Source organism: Malus domestica, chromosome 16, assembly GCF_042453785.1.
Source record: "Malus domestica chromosome 16, GDT2T_hap1".
NCBI lineage: Eukaryota > Viridiplantae > Streptophyta > Magnoliopsida > Rosales > Rosaceae > Malus > Malus domestica.
Genome location: NC_091676.1, coordinates 11,689,578 through 11,715,234, shown reverse-complemented (window position 1 = coordinate 11,715,234; position 25,657 = coordinate 11,689,578). Strand labels below are relative to the sequence as shown.

The window sequence follows — 25,657 nt, the reverse complement described above, 5'->3', positions numbered from 1 at the left end:
CGAGAGGGTAGTGCGTGAGCACAATCGAGGATTTGATCAGACATTGTATGTGTATTTCACAATAGGGCATGATGGTAATATTGCACCCTCGAAAATTTGTTGCTTGCTTTTCGAGACAACAGTGAGTTGTCGATATCGCGGGCTGCATACCGTAATATTGATAACGTATTCGTTGTGTTCGTTAAGCAAGTGGACAAGTAGGTCCCTTTACGTTAGCATTTTTAGTTATTTATTTATTGTTTGGGATCGACCCAAGGATACTACACACTTACCTTTGGAGTACATGACGCAACGAGTGCGTAGGTGAAAAATATTCTATGTTCAGTTTTAATTTCAGTACAATTACTTTAACTTTACGTTATATATATATGTATTTTGACGTGATATTATTATACGTATATAAATATTTGGGTTAATCTCAATTTACAACCTTGAAATTTCTTGGTTTTCAACATTTCATACATCAAGTTTTTTTCGTCCCAGTCTAGTACCTAAAGTCATAATTCTGAGACACTTTCATACATCCGTTAAGTTTTCTGTCAGAACCTCTGTTAATTGATGATGTGGCGTCTACGTGGACCATGACTGGATGTCATGTGTCAATCTGGCCCATATGAACATTAAAAATATTTTAAAAAATTAACCAATTAAAAATTTTAAAAATAAAAAAATGAAAGGAAAAAAACCTAAATTCATTCCCACATCCAGGAACCTCCTTCTTCACTGACCGATTCTTCCAATTCTTCCATGCCCTATCCACCCCTTCTGCCCTATGTACCCATTATGGTTTTCCCCAAAGTATTATATTATAGTATTGTACTGAAGGAAAAAGAAAGTATGAGTTTGGAGGCATGAAAAAGGAATCACTGCAATCCGATTGCAACGAAATGACATTCTCTTTTATGCAATCACTCAAGCTTCATTTCTTCTTTATGTATTTTCCTTCTATTTTGAATATTTTTTGTATAGCAAATTATTTAAAATTTCGGGGACGAAATTTTTTTAAGGTGGGTAGATTGTGACAACCTGTCCCTAATTTGACAATTTTATTAATTTTAAATGAGGGAATTGACAAAATGCCCCTAGAGGCAAGGACGTTGACTTTCGTTGACCAGCAAATTGTGAGGCATATGAAACATTCTTTTAGCGTATCCTCGTAGTACTCATCATTACGAACGCATAGGCGCAAAAGAAACAGAGTTTGGAGTTACGACGAAAATTTTACAAACTATGGAGCGTGATGGGCGTTTTAGTAATTTCGCGTTTACGGGAGATAATTTGATTTGTTTTTGGCCTTGGGCTGTGTACCATGTGGGGCCCACGCCCCATTCCTTCACCTTTCTCCTGTGTTTCCCTATCATCTCTCCCTATTCTTTTCTGCCATCCCATCATGTCTCTCTCTCCTATTTCATTATCTTTCATCTCTTTATTCTCTTTGTAAAAACAATGTAGCAGAGCTCCCCCACCTCACACTTTCACGTCATTCTTCTTCCCATCAAGAGTCATAGAGATCTTAAACCCTGCTCACTGCACAGCAGCAACCTGGACGACGACACCACCATCTGTGGGTCTTCTTCTTCTTCCTCACCTCCCTTGTTCTTCTTCAAGCCAAGGAACAACCACTTCGCCATACTCCGGCGAACCTCTCGACCAAACCACCACCATACCATCAACATCAACCTCGCTGAAGACCACCACCCTTGTACCCAGTTACTCAGGACACCCAAATGGAAAAATGGAACTGCACAGTGACTTTTATCATTATTCACTAATCTCTCTGACCATGGTGAGCTTTGAGACCCTCAAATCTTCCTTATTTTGAATCTCTTATGTTGTTCTAACCTTAAAAATGGTGATTGGGTGACGATTTAATGCAGGAAGTAACCTGGGAAAAATTTCCCAGATTTCTGGAAAATTAGGACCCGTGGCCATTTGGCCACTTTTAGACCAAATTCCCGGCCAACACCGATCACGTTTGGGCTTCCAGTAGGTATAGATCGATTCCCTATATTTCTAGATTCAAGTTGGCTTTTGTATCATCGAATTTGGTTAAGAATCAAGCTCGATAGAAGCTCAAAAAGTCGGACCAAAAACCTGCAAAACGTAGGCCTTCGCGAGGAAGGCTAGTTCGTCGATGCGTGCGGCACGTGGAGGAACCCGAGGTTCCTCCTTAGGTTTCTCGATGTTCCAAATCTGAATCCGCCGTTCAATTTTCAAAATTCAACCGTTTTAAGATAGTTCCTTTATTAGCCGTACTTTGCACGAAAACGCGTAATTACATTAGTACATTATATTTACCTAAATGGTTTCGTTTCTAGGCGAAACACATTGCAAGGACTCTCGATGCTACGAGGTGGGTTCGACTCGACGACATGATTTGTGAGTGGGTCCTTTCTTTTATATAGTGTGTGTGTGTGTATATATATATATATTGGCTAGTTTCCACATATATACTTATTAATGAATTTTCGAAGTGATTGCCATAATTAAAGAAACGTTTATAAGAAATGTCTTAGTGTTGGGAAATTATGAGATAATCTTACGGGATGCACATGTAAGCTTACTATAAGGGGATGCCTTAATTTTATTTGTGGCCATGATTAATATTTATGGAATAGTATTATGTCGACGTAAACTATTGATTTACCGTTGTATGATTTTAGTTATGTTATATGCTCATCGTTTGCTGCACCGGTATTAGTACTCGCCCGGTCAGGACCAGTTTTTCACGTGTATGTGCACATCGCACTGTACTCTCACCTTGGATCCATTGTAGGTGCCAGTCCTGTCCTAGATTACTATAGGCAATTAGAACTCGTATGTGCTGCGCGTAGCGCCAGTCTTCACGTGATTGTAGTACTAGAGCGTAAATCATTATTACACCCAATTATGTTCATGTCATAATACCTCTGCATGAACTCGTGTGTCAACATGTGTTGATGAGCACTCGATATAATATGTTTTCTTATGCAAGATTATGTGATTACGGACGTCATGTATTTATTTACGAATTTTATGACGCATTGTATTCTTGCGACATTGCAGGTTACAGTAAGTATTTTCGTACTATACGTAGTATGTATATTTTGGAAACTATGCTTGTTTTACGGCTAGGGGTTACAATGTTTTCAAAAAAGTTTTTATAAAGCTTTATATTTAGACCCACTCACCCTTGTTTTTCGCACCTCCAAGTTTTAGTAGCTAAGCTTTCATGTCGACGAGGATTCTTGGCAAATCTTGGTATTGACGATTACCTTCGATGGTATAATTCTTAATCCACTTTACTGTACTTTACTTATGCTCTGACATCACGTGTGAATTGGGTTCATTTCCGCTCACAAGCGCACTCTTAAAATTAGGCACTTTTAGGTTTAAATTTATTCACATATTCCACTACACTACACTTTATGGCTTCGTCACTTTCCAGGTGTCGGCCAGCAAAGCTCGATTCGGAGTCCAAGTGGACATTCCAAGTCAGATGTGTGTCATTCTGTTAGTTTGCATGTGGGACCCACAAATCCAATAAAATGGTGACACATGGATTACACAAAAGAAGGGTTTTTATCACAAATGGTCCCTGACAGTCATCAAGCTCCTCATTTTGGTCCCTGAGTTTCAAAAATCAATAAATTTGGTCCCTAACTTTCACTATTGCACATCAATAGTCATTCCATTAAAATTTCGTCAATATTTTTTGTTAGTGTGCTGGTGTGGTCCCACTAGTCCAATCATATGGCGCCAAGAGGATTAACTATAAGAAACTAATTTTTTTTTAGAGTGAACCAACTGACGATTATTCCGCGCTGACATTTCTTTCGCATCCCACAATCCCGATTGGAAAATAAAATTCAATTTAATTCAATAAAATCGAATCCAAATTCAATTCAAATTTGAATGGATTATAACCAACTAGAGAGAATGAGAAGTGAGTTCACGGAGGACAAGAGCTTTAGAGGTGTCATGGTGCGTTCCTTTTCTTTTTTAGCATACCTAGATGAAGACAATGATGTCTTTTTTTTCCCTTTTAGTTTTAGTTTTTAATTTCTTATAGTACTTTTAGTTTTAAATCTTAAAAAAATATATTTTTTATAATTAATCCATGTGGCACCATATGATTGGACCAGTGGGACCATATTATCACACTAACAAAAAACATTGATGAAATTTTAACGAAATGACTAAATTGATGTGCAGTAGTGAAAGTCAGGGACCAAATTTATTGATTTTTGAACCAAAATGAGGAGTTTGATCAATGTCAGGGACCATTTGTGATAAAACCCCTTCTTTTATGTAATCCACGTGTCACCATTTTATTGGATTTGTGGGTTCCACATGCAAACTAACAGAAATAGTTGATGGAATCTAAACGGAATGACCAGATTGATATGCGGTGGTGAATGTCAGGGACGACACATTTATTGATTTTGAAAGTGAGGGACCAAAATGATGAGTTTGGTCAATCTCATGGACCATTGGTGATAAAAACCCTTTAGTTATAACCCTCCTTCTATGACCTTTATTTTTAGTAGTCTAGTTAGAGTTTAGATGGATGCTTGGAGGTTAAGCCATGCCCACTAAGATATGGTAAGATAGAGATTAATATAATTCATCTCCTCATTGGGTGGATTGTCCTTGCTTGAAATGAATTAAATAAAAAAATGAAGTAAATAAAACTAACACAATGCATAAATCATAATCGAACATACGACCTCAACTGCAAAAGTAAATACTCTTAATTACTTCAGTAGTTTGAGTACAAACCCATTGCAGAACCTATCATTATATAATAGTACTACTGATTAGTAGATAAATAATAAGTATTAACCTTAAAGAGGTAAACAAACGTCATTAGACAGTGTAGTACTACATCATCTCTTAATTATTTGTAAATATAAGGAAGAGCTTAGCCCATGTTATATAAAAACGATGCCCTTCTGGAACTGCGAATTACTACATACACTTACGGTGCATGCATATATGCATGACTTATTAATATTTCTATACTTGATCATTCAATCTTCTTCTTCTTCTTCACTCTCAATTCCGCGAAGACCATGCGTGTTGCCAATGTTGAAAACTCCATTGCCGTCTCCTTTGTTTCCACTGACTCTGTTCCCAGAAACGTTGTAAGACGTACCACTTGTGCCGCTTTTCCCATTTTTACCCTTTTTGGCCTTGGGACGTCGAGCGGGCTGCGGTGTTGAATACCCATTGCTAGAGTATCCATAAGTAGATGGACGCTGAGGCTGAGGTTGAGGTTGAGGAGTGTAGTAGTTAGTATATCCATGCGGCTGATACGGAGCATGAGCAGGTGGAGCAGACTCTGCTGATGGATAGATATTACCGTAGTAACCATAACTATAATTTGGTACTGGAGGAGGATCATAATTATTGTAACCTGGATATCCATTGACAGCAGCCGGTGCAGGAGGAGCGCCAAAGCTGGGATTGTATGTAGGCTGATCGTACAGAGGGTCTGAACCATTGGCGAGCATGCTGTCAGAGTACAAGAATTGGGTATGAGACATTGTGTTGTTTGGAGGCTCAAAATTACCTGATTTCTTATTTGCTGTAGTCACGAATGCAGCAATCTTGTCTATGTATAGGAGATGATGGAGTCGGAATATATAACATGTGGCTTGCTTAATTTGCAAGCTATATATGTTATGCCTACAACTGAGCAATCGTTTTCGAAACTGGTCCTTTTCTATACATGTACGAATTATGAATCTGAATAATTCATAACATTTCTATCATGTATATAATCCAAATATGTGCTAGTGGAGTTCATGACCATTATGTGGTGTGAGAAGTTCAACCATATATATGTTGAGAATTGAATACTGCACGGGAAAATTAAATGATATTGCATGTGCTTATGAGGAGTTAAGCTACTCTTTATATTTGCCAATTACTTTGATTGTGGAACCTTAACTTCATGGTGTCGAAGCAGGTTACTCACGTGTTGAGCCTACATTTCACGTGCTTCTACGTCAACTAACATGTGTTAGGTTACACGAATTGATTTTTCTATTATACACCATAACATAAACTCGTCACCTATCCATCATATTATATCTAATATTGCGTGTATATATTGAGTAAACCAAGTAACAATGTTTAATATCACACAATAACTTTTCCAACCTAGCATCAAGGTTCTAAAAGACGCTAAGTGCCAGTTAGGCGGTGGACTAGGGCCTAGCGCCTAGGCGGCTAGGTGGGGGCCTAAGTGGACTAGACGGATTTAAGTAAACTTATTGTATATCGTATAAATAAGTGCATGTTTATAAAAAAATACATGATTTTATTGAGATACATGATTTGAAAAACATAATGACATATAGGTTAGAAAGTATTAGAACATATTGAAAACATGGGAAACCAGAATATAATAAGTGTTCATCCAAGTATTCAACAAGTCTCTTACAATTTGTTAAAAACAAATAACATAAAAGTTATCTATATTCTGTCTAAGTGAGGGTCGTGACATATGTGGGTGTCTAAGTGGGTATAAGCGTGTACCTAAGCATGTCTAGACACTTTCAAATGCCTAGAGATTAATCAGGACTGTGGTCAGCCGCCTAACACCTAGACGGGCCTTGGCAACACTAGGCGGAGATTTTTATAATAGTACCTAGCATACAAGAATTTTTCCAACTCGATCAACGTATATACCCCCACATGATATGAGGCATATATACTTTGCTCCTTTCATTTTGGGGTGTGATGTCCACACACCATTTTTTACTTCTCACACACCCTTTTAATTTTCAACAGTCCAATCGGATGAATTGAAGAATATCAAATGACAAAAATAAACAAAGGATGTGAAGAAGTAAAAAGGGGTTTGTGGATAGCACACCCCTTCCTTTTTGGATTAGTCAAAATTTTAGGCGCAACAATGAAAAAAAAAGAGATGAAAGAACCCTAGCAAACTAGCTTAACAATACTTTCAAAGTTTTCGTAATATAATTTCTTGTACATATATTAATTATAAAGGCACGCATAACAGCATATAGTTTTGTTGTGGTATGGGAATTGCTGGAACAATATATATAAGCACTGAATTGCCCTAATATATTCACTTTCCTTGTTCTTCTTTCAAGTCACGACGACCATACTGGATGCCAACTTCTTTACCTTCTCCATCCTCCGCATGGCTTAAATCCCGAAAACTGTATTTGATGGCAATGTTGTAAATCTTATGATTGTCCCCTGTGTTTTGGCTAACTTGATTACTGCAAACTTTATACGATGTTTGTTTGACAGATTTGCTTTTCTTGGGCTGCTTGGGCTTCTTGGGCTTGGCTTTAGGAGGAGGAGAAAGCTGGGATTGATAGTTGTAGTCCTGCCCAAGTCCGGGATCCGGAGGAGTACTACTACTGTAATATTGATCAAGATGATCATATCCATACAGAAGAGGAGGAGGAGGAGGAGGAGGAGGTGGACAATATTGAATTTCCATATATTGATTAGGAGGCTGCTGGGCAGGATGATAACCCAGATAAGGATATGATTGTCCAGTATTGCTAACAGAGTTGGTACTGTATAACATTGACTCCGGACTGTAGCGCTCGTACATGGGTTTTCCTTGTATTTTCGATTTAGTTGGAGGCTTGAAACAAGAACTCCTTCACTTTTGCTTAGAACTGTCTCATGAATGAATGCTATAATAGTTATAGGCACTTTATAGTTTGTATGGATATTGAAGGGGAAGCTATAGCTAGCCACTTTATTGGTATACGTATAAAGCCTTAGCTTAATTCCCAAGCTAAACTACTGTGCATATTTAGAGGGCAGTGGTGATTGGATTCTTAACCCTACCGGCAATGTTTATTTATTATGGGGCAAACTCCATTTTACCATTTAAAGTATAAAAAATTCCAACAGGATCCTCTCCGGATCATTTTGGTGAGGATCTAGGGATCCATGAATTGTGTTCGTTCATCATACATCGTGCGATCAGTTTTTATCAAGTACTGTTTATGTTTATTTTTAAATAAAAATATTTAAAATGATTTCTAACCGCATGATGTATGATGACCGAACACGATTCACGGATTCCCAAAATCCTCACAAAGAGGATCCGGCGAGATCCATACTCTAAAAAATTCAGACTTTACCACCCAAAGTTTTCTTTTCTAAAATAATTTTTGGGTTTGTTTACTGCCGCATCATTAGTTAAACTAACGGAAATATGAAAATGGTTGGAAAACTAAAATTTAGGTACGATAGCTAGCAAGACAAACGAAACTTTTGAGTAATAAAAGTCCGAATTTTTCAAAGTTTCATTGTAATAAAATCGAAATTACTCTTCAGTTAAACAAACTGTTCACTTCTAAAGCCAACAATCGAACTTTTGTGATGGTATCTTATTCAAATATATATTGATATTCTTGAAAAGTGATTGGCAAAGCCAAATTCCAAAGTACCACGTCATGACTTGAGTTGCATTGGGTGCTCGATATACACTTTGGATTCTTCATAACCAAGTCAATTGTAATGTGAACACTTGGAGGCTTGCATGAATTAAAAGGAATATCAAGTCTGAAGTGCTTGATAGCCCAGATGTGATCTCCTTGGAATTTTTTTTTTTAGTTTTTTTTTTTCAAAAAGGGAAAAGAAAGGGAACAAGATACTTTCCAAAAGGAATAGCCGGTGTATTTTGACGAACTTACATTCAGAATACTTTAGTCAATTGGCCGGTGTTAAAAGTTACTTTCAGAAAACTAAAACATTTTGTCATGGATTTTTTTATTTTGCACAAATAGATTCCTATATATATTAATGATCCACAAAGAAAGATTTATGTGTAAAAGTTGAATACACATCAACTGCATCTATTTTGTTGCTGTAGTTGAAATATATTAATTAAGGAATTTCATTTTTCACTTTTAGCTAGGGTTTCAGTGCCTTGCTGATACACATGCATGAGCAAGTACATCGCTCATGACTAGCTCATGAGGGGACTGCTATCTGTTCAGTTCCTAGTTCTTCCTATAGATCAGTACTCATTTCCAAAGTCACAAAATCCGAAAACATTTTTGGCGTCGTTCTTCTGAATTTTATTACCCTCAAAGTTGAAACGGCGAATTTTGGAGTGGTTGGAGCCCCCGGTTTTGTTGTTGCCAAAGTTGAATATACCAACGGTGTCGGCTTTGTTGTTGCTGATTTCATTCTCACGAAAGTTAAAATCTATGCGGCAGGGATCACTACTAGCAGCAGAAGGTGTTGGCCCTTCGGGACTATATGAATTTCTGTTAGGAGCAGTTGTCTCTTCGGGATCACTAGCAGCAGGAGGTGTTGTCTCATCGTTTCTTTTGGTTTTGGAATTCTGATCTGGATTATTTTTGGGCAATAAGCAACAAAAACTTCTCATTATGTTTCAGTTTGTAGATTGGAGGGTCAAAATTAAGGATAATTGTTGGTTATTTGCCTTGTTCGCTAGGTTTAATTAGCTCAAGATAAATGCCCTTATATATAGGTGAGTGAACAAATTCCCTTCGCTTGCTTGCCATGCTACTACATACGCCTTGACAACCACCTGAAAATGGGGACGAAACTTTCTCACAAGGATGCTATATTGTTGATGAGGGTTCACAAAGTGACTCGATGCTATATGTTGCTGCGTACTTTTAAACTTTATTCCAAGTATAAAGTATGAATAATTTTAGGTAGATCAATTTTTCAGATCACATATACAATGTGTCATAATAGAAAATAAGCACGTTAATCAATATTTAACTAATAATTCAATCACCATTAACAACGTCGTATGATTTACAAAATACGATGGTCTCTCTAACATTACCCATAAAATATATACCCTTTTATAATTTAACAATGATGCCTCAATTTATTCAAGTCTTTTCAACCAACCACAATGACACTATCACATTAGATTGTACAATACATAGAATATTAATCTGAGTAACCTACAACGAGCAAGTCTTGTCAACTTTTGCCTAACTCTAGCCTGGCCATGTGCCTTGGTTCGGACTTTTCAAGCTGCAACGTGGTTAGAGCATCTCCAGTGGTGATTTATATTTAGTTCCTGTATAGTCAGAGAGCTTAATGGAAGGGATCCTCATTTTTTTTTTAAAATGGGGATTAGCTGTGGGGTCTACTTCACATCTAATTTCAACGATCCGAACCGTCTATTTTGTTAGTCTCGATTCATAGATCATCCTTGCAAAATATTAGCTAAATTGGAAATGTTTAAGACATCTAATTAGGTTCAAGGAAATGAACGAATACTTTGTTATATAAGAAAATATGAAATTTGATATTGATAATTAAATAGGCAAATGGTTTCGGATTGACGTCTATTTTGTTAGTTTCGATTCATAGATCATCCTTGCAAAATATTAGCTAAATTGGAAATGTTTAAGACATCTAATTGGGTTCAAGGAAATGAACGAATACTTTGTTATATAAGAAAATATGGAATTTGATATTGATAATTAAATAGGCAAATGGTTTCGGATTGAATTGAATTTTTGCAAGGATGATCTATGAATCGAGACTAACAAAATAGACGGTTCGGATCGTTGAAATTTGATGTGAAGTGAGCCCCACATCTAATCCCCATTTTTTTCAAAAAATGGAGATCCCTTCCCTTAAGCTCTCTGCCTGTATAGTTCTCAGATATGAGGTTCAAGGCCTTTTAATGAGTCTGAAAACAAGACTCTATAGTATAGGGCCTCGCTCTAGTATGTATACAAATCTTCACAATTGAGGACTCCATATAGAGACTGAAGTTTTGGTACCCTTCCATCGGAAGATCAACGGTTTCATTTATATAAACCTCAAGTTTAGGATTTATACTATAAAGACTTTCTCATTGAAGACAATATACCGTTAGGGACATCGAAGATTCCCTTGAAGTCCTTAAATGAGTTCTCAAAAATGACGGTGGGGGTTCTCATTGATGGTCTTACAACACTTTTGCTTCATATTCCTGTCAACGTCGTTACTTTTTATTTTATAAATTGTATTTTTGCTAACAATGTATAAAACATATAAGCTAATTAAGTAACCTACAAACTGCCACATAACACTTGATGCCAAACTAGCATCAGAGCAATCATAAAACCAAATTTGAAAATCTAAGCTCTAATACCAAACTGCCATCAAAGCAATCATGAAATCAAATCCGAAAACCTTGCTCTATTACTAAACTGATATGCAACCCGACTCGAATATCCACGCAGGATACCAAAATCAAGGTATGTTAACCGACACCCAAAGAGTAATGAAGCCATAAGATGAAGGTGATATGTAAAAAGTACGAATAAATTAAAACAAGAGTGCAAAGTGTACAGAATGAACATTTTTTTTACAGAATATGTAGTGTCAAGACACAAATAAGAGTGCAACAGAATTAAATAATGTGTGCATGGTAGTCATGGGAGCAAAACTTGGCCCGGGGCAATATTTTAGCCTACTAAAAAAAATATTTTAAAAAATAACACGGGATTAAATTTTTTCATCTCCAATCATGCAGAGCTATATTTTAATTCCCTCTTAATTTTATTACTTTTTGTTACATTAAGAGAAACTATGATACAACTCATACATTTACTACTATGTTGTACTGTTCAAGTTATATTTAGTAAGCAAAATCTATCAGGTTTTGAAGACATGATAGCAGACTCATTGAACAAAGCAATCCCTGACACAAGCTTTCTAAAACGCGACATATGATCAAGCTTTCAGTTCAAACACTAAACATTTCTACCTTCAAATCACATTCAATTTGTATACTGTATTGTGGCGATCCTAGAAGATAGAGATCTGTCGCGTTTGTAAACTTTGTGTGCGACTTTTCTTCCAATTTTATGTATCATCTTGAACATCTATCATAGGTAGCTAGAGTGGCCTCGGGTGTTACGGGGCCACGGGGCGGCGGAGCTTGCCAAACTAGGGTGGTGCTAATGCTAAACCACGTATGTTCACCGCAGCATGTTCACCGCAGTGGGGTAAAGAGGAAGCCCTCTATATATACCAAACATGTTCGTCTGTTTTTCGCAATGTTATTTTTGTCCTCCTCTACTCCAAGGTCTTATACAGTGCTTACTAAAGTTTAGTTTTATTTACACAGCACAGGCAACAGCTGTTTGCTTGTCCAACTTCAGCCTCATTTCCTGCTGTGAAGGCCATAATTTATCGCTTCCGCTTAGGTTCATGGAGCAGAGCGTCCAGGACTCCCATGGCTCATGTTCCAAAACTGAACCTCATACTCGAGTACACGCTGGAACTCTACTTCAGCCTTGGTGACCATATCTTCTGAAACCTTCACTAAAGGCCCACCGTCTGAGGCGGCCTTCTCCAACTCTCGGTCAGCAATGTTTCGGAGAGAGGAGCAGTACTGGCCGAAGCCATCATTGCCCCACCTTTGGCAAGCCTCTTGCAGTTCTGGTGGGGTTTTGGACCCTTCTTCCAGGCAATGGGCAAAGCTCTCTTGGTATACAGCTTCGATGGCCCAAAAGGCTGTCATGGCCACAGCGTAATCAACATCCGGGCTCATTAGATCCTCCAGAAATCTGCAACCAACACCACTCCAATTACTACTACATTGGCACAACGGTAATGCCCGATTTACTGAAAGTGAAATAACTCCCAAATTTTTAGCCTAAACAATTTTTATTTGGTTACACATCTGGGCCACTTGAATAGCGGAAATCTACTGTCCCACTAGTAGTATGGCTACAACGTGACTAGGTGTCCGTCGCACTAGGTAACTAGCACTATCGATGATGAGAAAGATAGGCATGTAACTGTACAGAACCAGTGACACCATTCTCAACTTCATCACACTATACCGAACCAAATTTTCTACAGTCTATACTAATTTTCAAGAACCCTTGTATGAAATGTGAATATCCTTCAATGACCATTTACAGTGAGAATCAGTGTCCCAAACAATCAACCGACGCCATGTAAAGTAAAAATACATGGCGCCATTGGTAGGTTTGAGACACTGACTCGTTGTCATCCTCTTTCATGTACGTCTCTCTTACTTACGACACTTACTAACATTAGCCTAAATGTGAAAACATAAAAAAGAATGAGTGATTGCCAACTGCTAAGCAAGAAACTTTGGAGTGAAACTGAAGATGGAACCTGCAGTAAGCCTGGGTTGTTTTTTCAGGAACAACACCAGATAGCTCAACACCCCACTTGGAAGCCTCTTGCTTGAACCATTCAATCTCATCGTTCAGAGCAGCCACCCCACTGAGTACCAATTCGATATCGCCGCTTTCGTGATCGGAATTCTTCCAAGCTTTTATCAGCACACTCGCCACAAATGGTACAAATGCTCTCACAAATATGTAGTCCTGGCCCTGCACCAACCTTTTCAAAATTTGACTACCAAAGCAAAAATCCGTTAATTGTAAGTGCTGCTCACATTTACTAGACCACGAAATTTGGACTTACGCACACAACGGGATGAAACTCGTGAATAAATTAGTATAAAACTAGTCATTCACAAAAGTAAAATCCCTCGCTAGAAAGTAAAAAGTAACACTAAACCGTAATACTCTGTGACCTGAGTTAAGCAGTTAAGATTAATTTTAAGTAAATATCACATTTATAAAAGAAAAATAATCATTGCTGCCCGGAGATTTGGAGAATCAAACGGCGCCGTAGCGAACCAAATTAACCAACTTTTAATTGCGGCTTACTTACCAGCCAGCGTTTGAAGGCGGAAAGATCGACGGTGCCGTCGCGAATGCTGAGGATGAAGGGGTGTCGGGTGGCTCCAGCGTAGATCAGACGGTGCTTCCTCAGCCACGTGCTGGTCATCGACACTCCAGCTTTCGGCTTCCCATCCATTTCCGCGGCTTCGATCTCTTCCTTTCCTTGTGGAGTCTCTGTTTCGCATTTGACCGCGCGACTGACAGATCGAGAGATGGAGATGGAGGGAGGGGCTTTTGTGTAATTAGAGTGGGCAGTCCCAATGTTCAACCATTATGTGCCGAACACGTGGGAGCCATGCTGCAAAACAGCCGGTACGCGTGTCGGATCAGTCGGCAGTAGCTACCGCTTCTGATCGTTGGGCCTGCTACTGTTTCAGATATTCATGGGCCGGTCCAAGCAGCCCCATTTTGTGTGTTTCGTTTTGGTCCCACCTTTATGTAGACTGGTGATGTTATTTCCTTTTTTAGTAAATTTGTACATTGGTGACGTTATCCTTATGATTTGCATAACACATCACTTTGATCATTGAGATTGAAAATCAATAGAAATGGTCACTGAGATTATCCACCATCCATTATTTTGGTCATTCGTTTAAAAACTCCAAGCTCTTGGCTGGAAGTTCAGGCAATTTTCAAAATTTCGTAACTCAATCGTTTCTTAACCAAATTCGACCCATAATATATCAAAATGAAGATACAAAAGTGTAGAACATGGTTATACCTATTTGGAAGCCCAATGGTTGCCAGAGATGGCTAGAAAATAGTCTGAAAGGTGACTGACCCGCGAGAATACTAGAAAACTCGCGCTGAAACTGGGTAAACTTTAAACGTTCATAACTTCTTCAATACTTAATGAAATCAAGTGATTCAAAAATGAAAATCATAATTATCAACGAGACGAATAGAATGGCACCTTTCTTGATAGTTAATTCATCATGTTTTGGCAGAAAAACGGCTCGAAAGTGGCTAACTCGAGACCAAGATAACCAGTTTCGAGCCGTTTTCAGGCCAAACCACGGAAATTTAGCCATCAAGAAAGGTAACACTCTATTTGTCTTATATAGGAGTATGATTTTTGTTTTTAAATCACTCAATTTCGTTGAGTATTGAAGAAGTTATGAACGTTTAAAGTTTACTCAATTTCAGGCGAGTTTTCCAGTTTTCCTGCGGATCAGTCATCTTTCAGGCTATTTTACGGCCATCTCCGGAAACCATTGGGCTTCCAAATAAGTATAATCTTGTTCTACACTTTTCTATCTTCATTTTGATATATTATGGGTCGAATTTGGTTAAGAAACGATTGCGTTACGAAGCTTTGAAACTTGCCCAAACTTTTGACTAAGAGCTCAGAGTTTTTAACCGAATGACCAAAATAATGGATGGTGGACAATCTCAGGGACCATTTCTATTATTTTCAATATCAAGGACCAAAATGATGTGTTATGCAAATCTCATGGACCATTTTGGCTAAAACGCCTACATTGGTTTCTTCCCTAAATGCTTATTGTTTTTGTATTGTGGTGAAGTACAAGCACTAGTACTTAGGAATCAACACCATCAATGGTCTAAATTCATAAGGAATAAACACGATCAATGGTCTGAATTCATAGTCCAACGTAAGTAGAAAAACAATTTTCAATGTGACGTGTAGCGGTAAGTTGGTAATTTTTCTATGAGTATGAGATCATTAAGAAGGAAAGAGAGTACATCAAATGTTAATTATTATTGAAAAATATCATCATGCACTCCTCCATACAAGTCGAATCTTCCATATTGAGTTTTAAGTTCTTAGTATTTCTTTTCAAATAAAAAAACTCCTCTCTTTCTCTACTAAAATAACTTTCTCCAAGTTGATAATAACAAGGTATTAATCCTAGATCCTGCTAAAAAATGAAATAAAATGCGTGATTAGTTTTTCATAATGACAACGACAAGTCTCTTAACACATCTATAAAAGCATTTTACGTTTAACTGTTTTGGCTCATGTCATGGAGAGATTCTTTTGTCCGACAATCATATTAGGGCCAAAAGAGGAGGATGGGGTCACACAATGGGGTTTGATGGGGCTGAAATCAAGAGGGGGTTGGCCAAGTGTATTTTTTTTCTATCTATTGCCATATTTTTGAAGTGATTTTGGATCCTAGACTTGAGAATATCTCTCTGTCTTTGGATAGTAATATAACCTTTAATTAAGATTTTCCCTTCTAGGTAAGATGTAATTATGTACCTTGTTATGAAAACAAAACTTAGAAAACATATGTTTTGAATTTTATTTTATTTTTACAAGGGTTATAGCTCTAACACGAGATGTTTAGAAGTCTTAGCATTGACTGCATGAAACTTCCAAACAGACAGAGAGAGAATTGGAGTTTCTTTCCATCTAACAACAAGACACTTCCCATTAGTCCCCAGTGTGCAACTCCTCCCACAAGAAAACTATTTGGCCATAAGGTATGTCTGGTACAAGGATTACAAGCTAAGCTCAACTTCTACCATCCCACATTTTGTAAACAAACTTCTCCAACCCTCGATTTCATACGCCGGATCACCCTCTCTTCGCCTTCACTCGCAACAATGTTCTTGATCTCGTGACTCATATATGTTTCCTCCAACTCCATCCGTCGCGTGCTACCTTTGTCCATACAGGCATCAAGGCACTCAAAATATGCACTGTGGTAGAAAAATGCTTAGTAGAAACGGTTTATGAAGATCGCAGAATTGTGATTTGCCTTTATTTCAATGGCCACCATGAGGCGTGGATTGAGGTTTCTGAGGACTTTCATCAGGGATTCTGAGCAATTGGGTTGGCTCATTGTACTAGATAACAGTAGAGGGCAGTAAACTGCAACTGCTTCACCAGTCTCTAACTCAAAGATGTCTTCTTTGACATCTTTGATATCTTTTACCATGGTTATCTTGAAGGTAAAAGGTAACTTCAATGCCTTAGCAAATTGGGCCAACCTTCTGCCGGTGTCCTCAATTTTCTTCTTTGATGTCACTCAAACAGCGATAACGTTTAGCATCTCAATCGGGCATTCGTATCTTGTCGCAAGCATTTGCATCAACACGATACAATGCCCTACGTTCCTGATTGCAAGGTCAATGAAATGAATCTTTTTGGATGATGCTACACTCTCCATAATCGCTTAGATAACCACAAACTCGGTAACTTGATAGAAAGGAACATCTAAAAAGCATGACATTAGAGCAGGACTCAAATCCGACATTGCCTCCTCGACATGCATTGCGAGAGCATCTCTACTTTTCGAGCCCTGAGATGTGCTTCTGCCAGTTTCTTTGTCTGTCTTCTCCTGAAGAGCTTTGGTAAAATAGTAAACAATTATCTGAACAAATTTCCGCTATTGGAAGACAAGAAATCACATAGGTTTTGCAGCTTTTTCGCGCAACCATATTGTTTCTTTGCAACCTTCTCAGCATAAGCTAAAAGAAGGTGTGCAAGCTCAACATCTTTGGTTTCCTGGTCTGAGAGGCCGAAGAGAGCGCTACCTAGAACACCATCAACCATCCAGTCATCTACTTGCCTTCGAGAAGATAACTGTATAAATCGTGCTCTTGTAACTCTCATTACTTCAACAGTTGTCAATCCAGAGGCACAACTCATGGTTTCAAGGAGAGATTTTTCAGTGTGATCGGCACACAAGGTGGTACACCACATGTCACTGTACAAATTGTGGAATATGTGTGTTAAAAAATTAATAACTTAAAAAATAAAATTTTCCACCACTTACATAAAAATACATGATGTACCACCCGTGTTCCTGTTGTTAGAATATAAGTTGTATCTTCTCATTTGTGTTATGTAAAGGGTACCACATGTATTGATATTAGTGGAGGAAGTTATGAGAGTATATGAGTATAAATAGTAGGAGTGCCTTGTAAAAGTTAAGTAAACAGAAATAGAAATTTAGTTGAAAAGTATTCTTCTCTCTCTAAAACAGATTTGGATCCTTGTCGGATCCCCTCCCTGGGGATCCTAGGGATCAACACACATGGACCGTTGATCAAAAATCGTGCAGCCCCAATTAAATGCTTTTTATATTTTTAAAAATAAAAGCAGTCTCGTTTTGCATGAAAAATATAAAAAAGGAAAAATTTGTGGCCGCACGATTTTTGATCAACGGTCCATGTATGTTGATCCCTAGATCCCCAGAGAGGGGATCCAGCGAGGATCCAAATCCCTCTAAAACCTCTTCGACTTATCTCTCTCTGCCTTCATAGCTAAGTTCCTTCATTCTTTACAATGTTGACACCCGTCGTAATAAAAAATTCTCGGTTTCAAGAGATGAATAAAGTTGATTTTTTTTACCTGTTTTTTGGAGTGCAAAAAGTGTACGAGTGCTATTGCTATTTTCCATCTATTTATAAGCTGACCATTTAAGCTATGACTTTTCACATGGTTTTGACATAACTTGTAAGATATGCTATAACTTTACCTTCCGTGGAATTTCAAGGACAATCTATCAACAGCTGTATGAAAACCAAAATTGGAAATTGTTAAGTAGGTCAAATTTGGACATATGTTTAGAAAACTAATTAGGACAGTGCAAAAGATTATGGTTTCCGTCAAATGATTCTTGTTGATCCAAAAAAACCTATTAACAATTTAATACATCCAAACGCTATGTACGAAGTTTGTGCATGTAATGCTAGGAGTATGTAAACGCTCGACGACAGGACCCAAGCAAGAAGCAAATTATTCTTTATGCTGATATAGTTTTCTCCATAACAAGGATCTGATATTTCTATAAGTAAATTTGATTTGGACATGAGCCAGCATGTTATGCACAAAAGGATAAAGGAATAATCGAATAAGGATTAAGGACAAGATAAACAAGGAAGATCTACGGTGCTTCCTTTCCTTGGACATGGAATGGAACCTGCAATAATCCTAGGTTGTTTTTTCAGGAACAACACTAGATAGCCCAACATCCCACTTGGAAGCCTCTTCCTTGAACAATTTTCAACATGATGTGTAACATTGCTATAACATGTAAGTTGATAATTTTTCTATGAGTATGAGATCGTTAAAGGTGTGAAAAGAAAGTACATCGAATGTAAATTGTTATTGAAACTCTAAAAATATTGTCATGCACTCCTCCTTGCAAGTCAAATCTTTGGTATTGAGTTTTCAGTTATTGTATTTCTTTTCAAATAAAAAAATTCCTCTCTTTCAAACGCTATGAGTTATTGAAATGCTATGAGTTTTAGATAAGGAAGGATTGTGATTCCTTTTTATCTGTTGAAGAGTTTGAAGAATATCCAACTTGTGTAGCTGACTTGATAACAGCGAGTTGATTAGTTTAAAATGTTGGTGTGGAGATTGCTGACTTGGAGAGTCATTTACCATGGATTGTTGACGTGGAGAAAGGTCCTGAATATTTGGTTTATCACACCCCCGTAAGCTGAATGGGGGTTGACGAACATGAAGCTTGGAAATGAGATAACTGAAATGAGTTGTGGACAAGCCCTTTGTTAAGAGATATGTGATTTGGTCAGCGGATGAAACATATCCCACAACAAGTTCATTTCGAATTACTTTTTCTCTAACATAATGATAATCAACTTCCACATGATACATACAAGCCTAATAAACCGGATTGGAAGTTACTGCCAGTGCACTGATATTATCACACCACAATCTTGGTGGATTGAGAGGAAGATGAAGATCACGGAATATGTGTCTAAACCAAGATAAAGTGGCGGAGGTATAGGCCATTTGTCAATACTCAACCTCTGTACTTGAGCGAGACACACCTCTTTGTTTTTTAGAACTCTAAGAGATTAGGTTATCCCCTAGAAACCTGCAATGACCACCAGTGGAGCAGCGATCATCTGGGTCACCAGCATAGTCAGCATCTGCAAAGGCTGTTAGGGACAAATAACTGGGTTTATAAACTATACCGCGATTATGAGTGGCTTTCAAATAGCGAAGAATGCGCTTGACTGCAACCCAACGTGTAGTGGTGGGTGAATGCATATACTGACAGACTTGATTTACAATGAAAGCAATGTTAGGCCGTGTGAATAAGAGGTATTGGACAGCCCCAACAACGCTTCGAAAATTTGTTCCATCATCCAAGGGCTCACCCCCATACAGACTAAGCTTGCGGTCAGGGAGGGTTGGAGTAGACAATGGTACAAGAGCATATTTGGGATTTGGTTTTTGAATGCCATCATTTAAACGTGTGACCATGGAGTGAACAGGTTGAGTGTGTCTCTGAGAAGAAAATGAGACAGGGGCAACACATACTGCATTCATAGAGGATAGGGTTCGTGAAGGGTTAGGGAGAAAGGGTACAGTGGAAATAGGTGATGGTGAACGTCCAGTGACAGAACCATGATAGCTAGATTCAGCATGGTGCTCATATTGCATAAGCGAGTTTGCAAGTTCAGCTTCTGCGTTGATCATTTCTATATCCTCAATGTCAAGGCTTGCTTGGTATTGTGTCATCTGCATTGCCCTCCTACGCCTTCTTCTATCACTCATTGATGAGATATTAAGGATTTTTAGGAAACAAAAACATTTTGAAAGTTGAAAGATTAGTGAATATAGAGGATGATTAAAGGTTGAAAGATTGTGTGATCAACTGATATTCAACTTATGTTTATATAGAGGATGATTGATGAAAGTTGAAAGATTGGTGAAAGTTGAACGATTGGTGAAAGTTGAAAGTTTGTTGAAAGTTGAAAGTTTGATGAGTTTCATGTGTCAATTTAGTGATTTTTTCAATATTTATCATAATTTAAATATTTTTGGATTAAAATGTTCATAAAATTAAATTACAATAGTTTACATAATTATTAAAAAAAAATTAATTTAAGAAAAAAAATTTGCCTAAGTTCATTTTTTAATAATCTCGAGCTAAAATTTTAGGTTTTAGGTCAAGGGTTGGAGATGGTCTTAGGTCAAGGTTTTAAGTACATTTCACATGTTGTGATATATATCTTACCTCTTATGAATTTTATTTATTATATTGGTTAAAATCACCAACTCCAAACATCGTTGTATAAAAGAGTTTCTTATATTAATCTTGTATGAATATTACCAAGTTCCCCTTGAATTCTGAAATGTTCCCCCTCGTCTTTGCTTTCTCTTTCAATATTTTAATTTTTTTTTATATTAGGTTTAACATGAATGAATATTAGAAAACCCATACAAGTAAAAAATAAATAGATGTAAAGTAAATAGGGATATCTTAACCATTAGCTTGATTCGTAACAAAAGAAAGAGCTTGAACTCTTTAGGTGCCCCTCTTCCTTCAGTTAATGGTTTTTCCACTGCAAGTTTATTAAAATTAACACCTATTCATCCAATGAGAGGTTTAATATCGATTTTAACTACTCTTTTACCCCTCCAAATTATGTGTCACGAGAGCTTAACACTTTTTTTTTAATTTTTTATTATTTCATCATTAACGAACCAAAGACCTACCTAATTTAGGCAACTACAGGTATGACATATGGACATAAAATAATATGATTTAAATCCCGACAACTGAAACTATATGAACTAAAACAAAACTTCACAAGCCCACCTTCCCTCCTACAGTGTCCTTTTAAGGTAAGAAACTTCAAAACTGGCCCAATGGGGGTTAAGACTTAACTTGAGGCCCAGTTTGGTTAGATTTACAGTGTGACATAAATTGACTAATTAACCCGCCACATTCACCTAACAGTAAATTAGTAACACTACCGAGTCTGGTTCCTCGTCGGATTCTTTTTGTGATGATTTTAGCAATTTATAAATTGTGTCAGTTCATCGTCTATCATGAGGTCAGAAATTATTTTAAATATTTTTATATAAAAATAAACATAAACAATATTTAATAAAAACCGACTGTACGATATAAGATGAACGAACACGATTTACGAATTCTCATTATCCTTAGAGCAACTCCACCCTTGGAGTCATCCCCCTGGCAATCCACTATTGAATCCACCCTATTGAACAGTAACTGCCTTTAATGAATAGTAATTACCATTAATGAACAGTAATTACCTTTTGCATCTCTACCCTTGGAACCCTCCCCCTCGCAATAGGTAATAAAATAGTAATTTTTTTTGTTTGTTTAAATAATATAAAATATAAAAAAACAGGGAAATGGGGCTGTAGGGCCTCGGGCTGACACAAAAAACAATAAAAAAATGCCTTGGCCCTCGGGCTGTAGGCCTGTCAACTATCCACCCCCTTGTGCTCGGGCTCCCACTCTCACTCGGGCTCTCCATGGCTGGAGAAGAATCAACAGGCCCTCGGGCCCCTTCCTGCAGCCCGTCCCCCGTCCAAAAACGAAGGCTGGAGTTGCTCTTACCAAAAAGGATCCGTAGAGAGTCGTGTTGGAACACTACCGACCTTGAACAACAGAATATTGACAGCAAAACAAAGTTAGATCCACGATACCCAATCATAGTCTGACACCTCAGCAAACGCAGATCAGAAGACGTGGCGAATACCCAATGAATGCTCAACCCCCTTCTCTCTCTCGTATAAACACCGACTGGTTCTCTCTTTCCTCTTCCCCGCTTCGTATTCGTATTTCGTATATAAAATTGTTAACCGGGAGAGGAGGTGGTGGTGGTGGTGGCGGTGGATCGGATCGGAGCAGATCGAATCGGATCGATTCGGATCGGACTGTGATGGCGGAGGACAAGTACAACCTGAAGAACCCGGCGGTGAAGCGGATACTGCAGGAGGTTAAGGAGATGCAATCCAAACCCTCCGACGATTTCATGAGCCTCCCCCTCGAGGTTTCTCACTTTTGCCAATAATTTTACAAATTTAGATTATTGCTCTTGTATATTTATTTTGTGTAATTCCGCTTTGATGGTGAGATTTGAGTTTGATACCAGAATTTTGATTTGAATTGAATTTTAAATATTGGGGGTTCGAGCTGAATTTTGCTTTGTAGTTCATTTTTCTAAATTTCGCATTTGTTTTAAATTTTATGGCTATTTTGAAATTAGGGATATTGTTTGGACTAAATGCTAATTATCAATGTATCAGTATTGTTAGCTGATTAGTGTCTGTTTTCAGGAGAACATATTTGACTGGCAATTTGCAATCAGAGGCCCTCGTGATACCGAATTCGAAGGTGGGATTTACCACGGGCGTATCCAGTTGCCGGCGGAGTACCCGTTCAAACCCCCTTCATTCATGTTGCTGACGGTAATATGGCGTGCATTTTTGAGGTTAATGCGCTAGTTTGCTGGTTGGGATAGTTTTTCAGTCATGATGTGTTGACTTGTTTACTTCACTTGCAGCCAAATGGTCGCTTCGAAACCCAAACCAAGATTTGCTTGAGCATATCGAATCATCATCCCGAGCATTGGCAGCCATCATGGAGCGGTAAATTCCACTCTTTCTTAGACATTGTGTATGCTAGTGCTTAGTTATGCGGACAAACTGTCTCAAGAGCTATAAAAGCTTATTATTACGTAGATAGGCCTGGCACTGTTCCAATGTGCATTTTGTAAGTGGCATCCCTATTGCTTAGCCCAATCCCACATCGGAATTGATAACATCGTAACAGATACCCATTAAAATCATGGTTGGCTTGAAATGGAGTTGGAAATGGACTTGCTCAGTCCAATGACCATATCACTATGATGTTCCTTGTTTTGGACTTTTCTCTTTATTCTTAATGAGTATCTATTCAATTATTGACATTTTAAGTGGTATTTGAGAACACGGTCTGTATGCTGATGTGAAACACGGCTGGAATTTGAGTTGATTCCTCGATGATTGACATTGTATTCTCATCTTGCTAATGTACTGTGTCTGTTGGCAGTGCGGACCGCTTTAGTTGCACTTATTGCATTCATGCCTACCAACCCAAATGGTGCATTAGGTTCACTGGAATACAAGAAGGAAGAAAGGCGTTCTCTGGCCATCAAATCTCGTGCAGCAGCCCCTAGATATGGCACTGCAGAACGCCAAAAGTTAATGGATGAGGTAAAATAACCAATGAAGTTTCCACTGCAAATTAACACAGATGAAGTTTTTGTGTTGGGAACTTGCTAACGGATAATAGTAATCTCACAGATTCATGAATGTATGCTGAACAAGGCACCCCCTGTCCCTCAACTGAGCCCCTCACAGGCTTCGGAAGAGCATCCTTCAAACAAGGAAGGCGATGTTCAGGAGAGTTCCGAAAGCGCTGGAGCCACACCCGCCGAGGAAACTTCTGGGGAAGGGCCTGCAAACCCAACGGCGGGAGACAGGATTGTTGAAGAAGTACAGGAAGCCCCTCTGAATGCTAACCCTGCCCCTGAAGTAGCAAGGGCGTTGAATGGAGCTCCTTCCGTCGGATCAAGTCAGCTGCTACAAAGGCCAGAAGTTAAAGTACAAAAAGCAGCCGACGATCGCTTGTTCACATGGGCTGCTGTTGGACTTACCATTGCAATCATGGTTCTGCTTTTTAAGAAGTTTATGAAATCCAGCGGACACGGTGCTGTTTTCATGGATGAATCTTAGATTCAGTGACGATTCGAGCTGCCTTTGTAAACAGAATATGCCTACGTCTTATATAGTAGTTAAAGAGACATCTGTTTGAAAGTTTTAACATCTACTTGAAGTATCTGAGATCTCTTATGAATCTATGATCATCAAAAATGTCCACAGTTGTAAGTAAACTTAAATCGTTTTGTCATCGCAGAAACATTTTCCATCTCACACAAATAGACAAACCATTTGCATATTGTTGCCTTTTATTTATTTTGTCAGACCGAAATGGTGTTACGTTCTCTCTTTTTATATACGGGGTGCTATCCACACATCTTATTTTACTTCTCACACACTTCTTGATAATTTCTGTTCGTTGATCTTCTTCAATTCATCCGATCCGAAGGCCAAAAATTAAAAAGGTGTGTGAGAAGTAAAATGAGATGTGTGGATATCACATCCCTTTATATACTTTTGTTTAATTATATACTTTGTTTTTTTGTTTTTTTGCCCATAAATCGTGCACGTTGCTTTCATCTTATATTTAATCAGCCGGCCATAAATAAAATGTGGTGAGGGTCTTTTTTTTTTTTTGGTGTGAATAAAGTGGTGAGGGTCTTGAAAATCAAATGGGCACGTAGAAATGTGAAGAGGTGAAGGAAGATAAAATCTCTAATTTTAATTAAGAGTTTTTATCACAAATCGTCCTTGAAATTGACCCTCACCATCAAGATGGTTATTGAAATTTAAAATCAATCAATTGAAAATTAATGAATGTAGTCCCTGAAAATAGGTGTTGCAAATCAATGTGGTCATTCCGTTACAATTATGTTAAAAAAAATCTGTTAAGTGCTGATATAACACATAAATTGACTCTATAAGTCATTTTTTCTCATAAATGGTCCTTGAAATTGACTCACGATATCAAAATGGTCCCCAAAATTAACCCGCAACATCAAAATGGTCCCTGAAATTAAAATGTAGTCCCACAAGTAAGTGTCTCAAATCAATGTAGTCCTTCTGTCACAATTATTTCAAAAATTTTGTTATGTGCTAATGTAAAACATAAATGGGTCACACAAATTTAATTAAATTAAAAAAAATACAAATAGGCTTAATAATTTAATAGTTAATAAAAAAATTGTCAACCTAAAAACCTAGTCCTACAATCACCTCCGATCCCAATCCACATTTCTCTACCTCTTTTGCTCTCTATTCTCTTAAAAAAAAAATATCAATAAATGCATCTTTACACACTTTGACACTCTGCATCAAATTGAATTTGGATCGAGATCACCTTTGGTGATGGCTTGGTCCATTGGCAACAACTTTTAGGACATCACCATTAACAATTATGCAATCAACATCCTCACAACCTTAATCTTGAAAAGCTTGTTCAACACTTCTCTGGTGATCTGGTGATGCAAAGAACAATGAGGTAATGAGGTTATAGCCGAGGTGTATCTATTTTTGGTTGAAAAATATTTTCGCA

General features: G+C 37.8%; 2 protein-coding genes across 2 annotated transcripts; one reads left to right on the top strand and one right to left on the bottom strand.

The window, feature by feature from the left end:
• Window positions 1-11,980: 11,980 nt before the first annotated feature.
• On the bottom strand, window positions 11,981-13,976 carry LOC103403546 (probable bifunctional TENA-E protein). Its single transcript, XM_008342389.4, has 3 exons — window positions 13,696-13,976; window positions 13,129-13,349; window positions 11,981-12,548 (listed from the first exon to the last, which is right to left on the bottom strand). Exons 1-3 carry the CDS (start codon window positions 13,840-13,842, stop codon window positions 12,188-12,190), a joined length of 729 nt encoding a protein of 242 aa, XP_008340611.3. The 5' UTR covers window positions 13,843-13,976; the 3' UTR covers window positions 11,981-12,187.
• An 8,116-nt stretch (window positions 13,977-22,092) lies between these two features.
• On the top strand, window positions 22,093-24,419 carry LOC103403547 (ubiquitin-conjugating enzyme E2 32). Its single transcript, XM_008342390.4, has 5 exons — window positions 22,093-22,472; window positions 22,759-22,890; window positions 22,986-23,070; window positions 23,513-23,676; window positions 23,767-24,419. The coding sequence occupies exons 1-5, from the start codon at window positions 22,182-22,184 to the stop codon at window positions 24,196-24,198; spliced, it is 1,104 nt and encodes a 367-aa protein (XP_008340612.3). The 5' UTR covers window positions 22,093-22,181; the 3' UTR covers window positions 24,199-24,419.
• Window positions 24,420-25,657: the final 1,238 nt, after the last annotated feature.

Coding starts and splice junctions, on each gene's coding strand:
- LOC103403546 (XM_008342389.4), bottom strand. CDS start 13,842: ATGGATGGGAAGCCGAAAGCTGGAGTGTCGATGACCAGCACGTGGCTG. Junction 13,350..13,695: donor CCGCCTTCAAACGCTGGCTG/GTAAGTAAGCCG, acceptor AGGTTGGTGCAG/GGCCAGGACTACATATTTGT. Junction 12,549..13,128: donor ACAACCCAGGCTTACTGCAG/GTTCCATCTTCA, acceptor TGTTGGTTGCAG/ATTTCTGGAGGATCTAATGA.
- LOC103403547 (XM_008342390.4), top strand. CDS start 22,182: ATGAATGCTCAACCCCCTTCTCTCTCTCGTATAAACACCGACTGGTTC. Junction 22,891..22,985: donor CTTCATTCATGTTGCTGACG/GTAATATGGCGT, acceptor CTTCACTTGCAG/CCAAATGGTCGCTTCGAAAC. Junction 23,071..23,512: donor TTGGCAGCCATCATGGAGCG/GTAAATTCCACT, acceptor GTCTGTTGGCAG/TGCGGACCGCTTTAGTTGCA.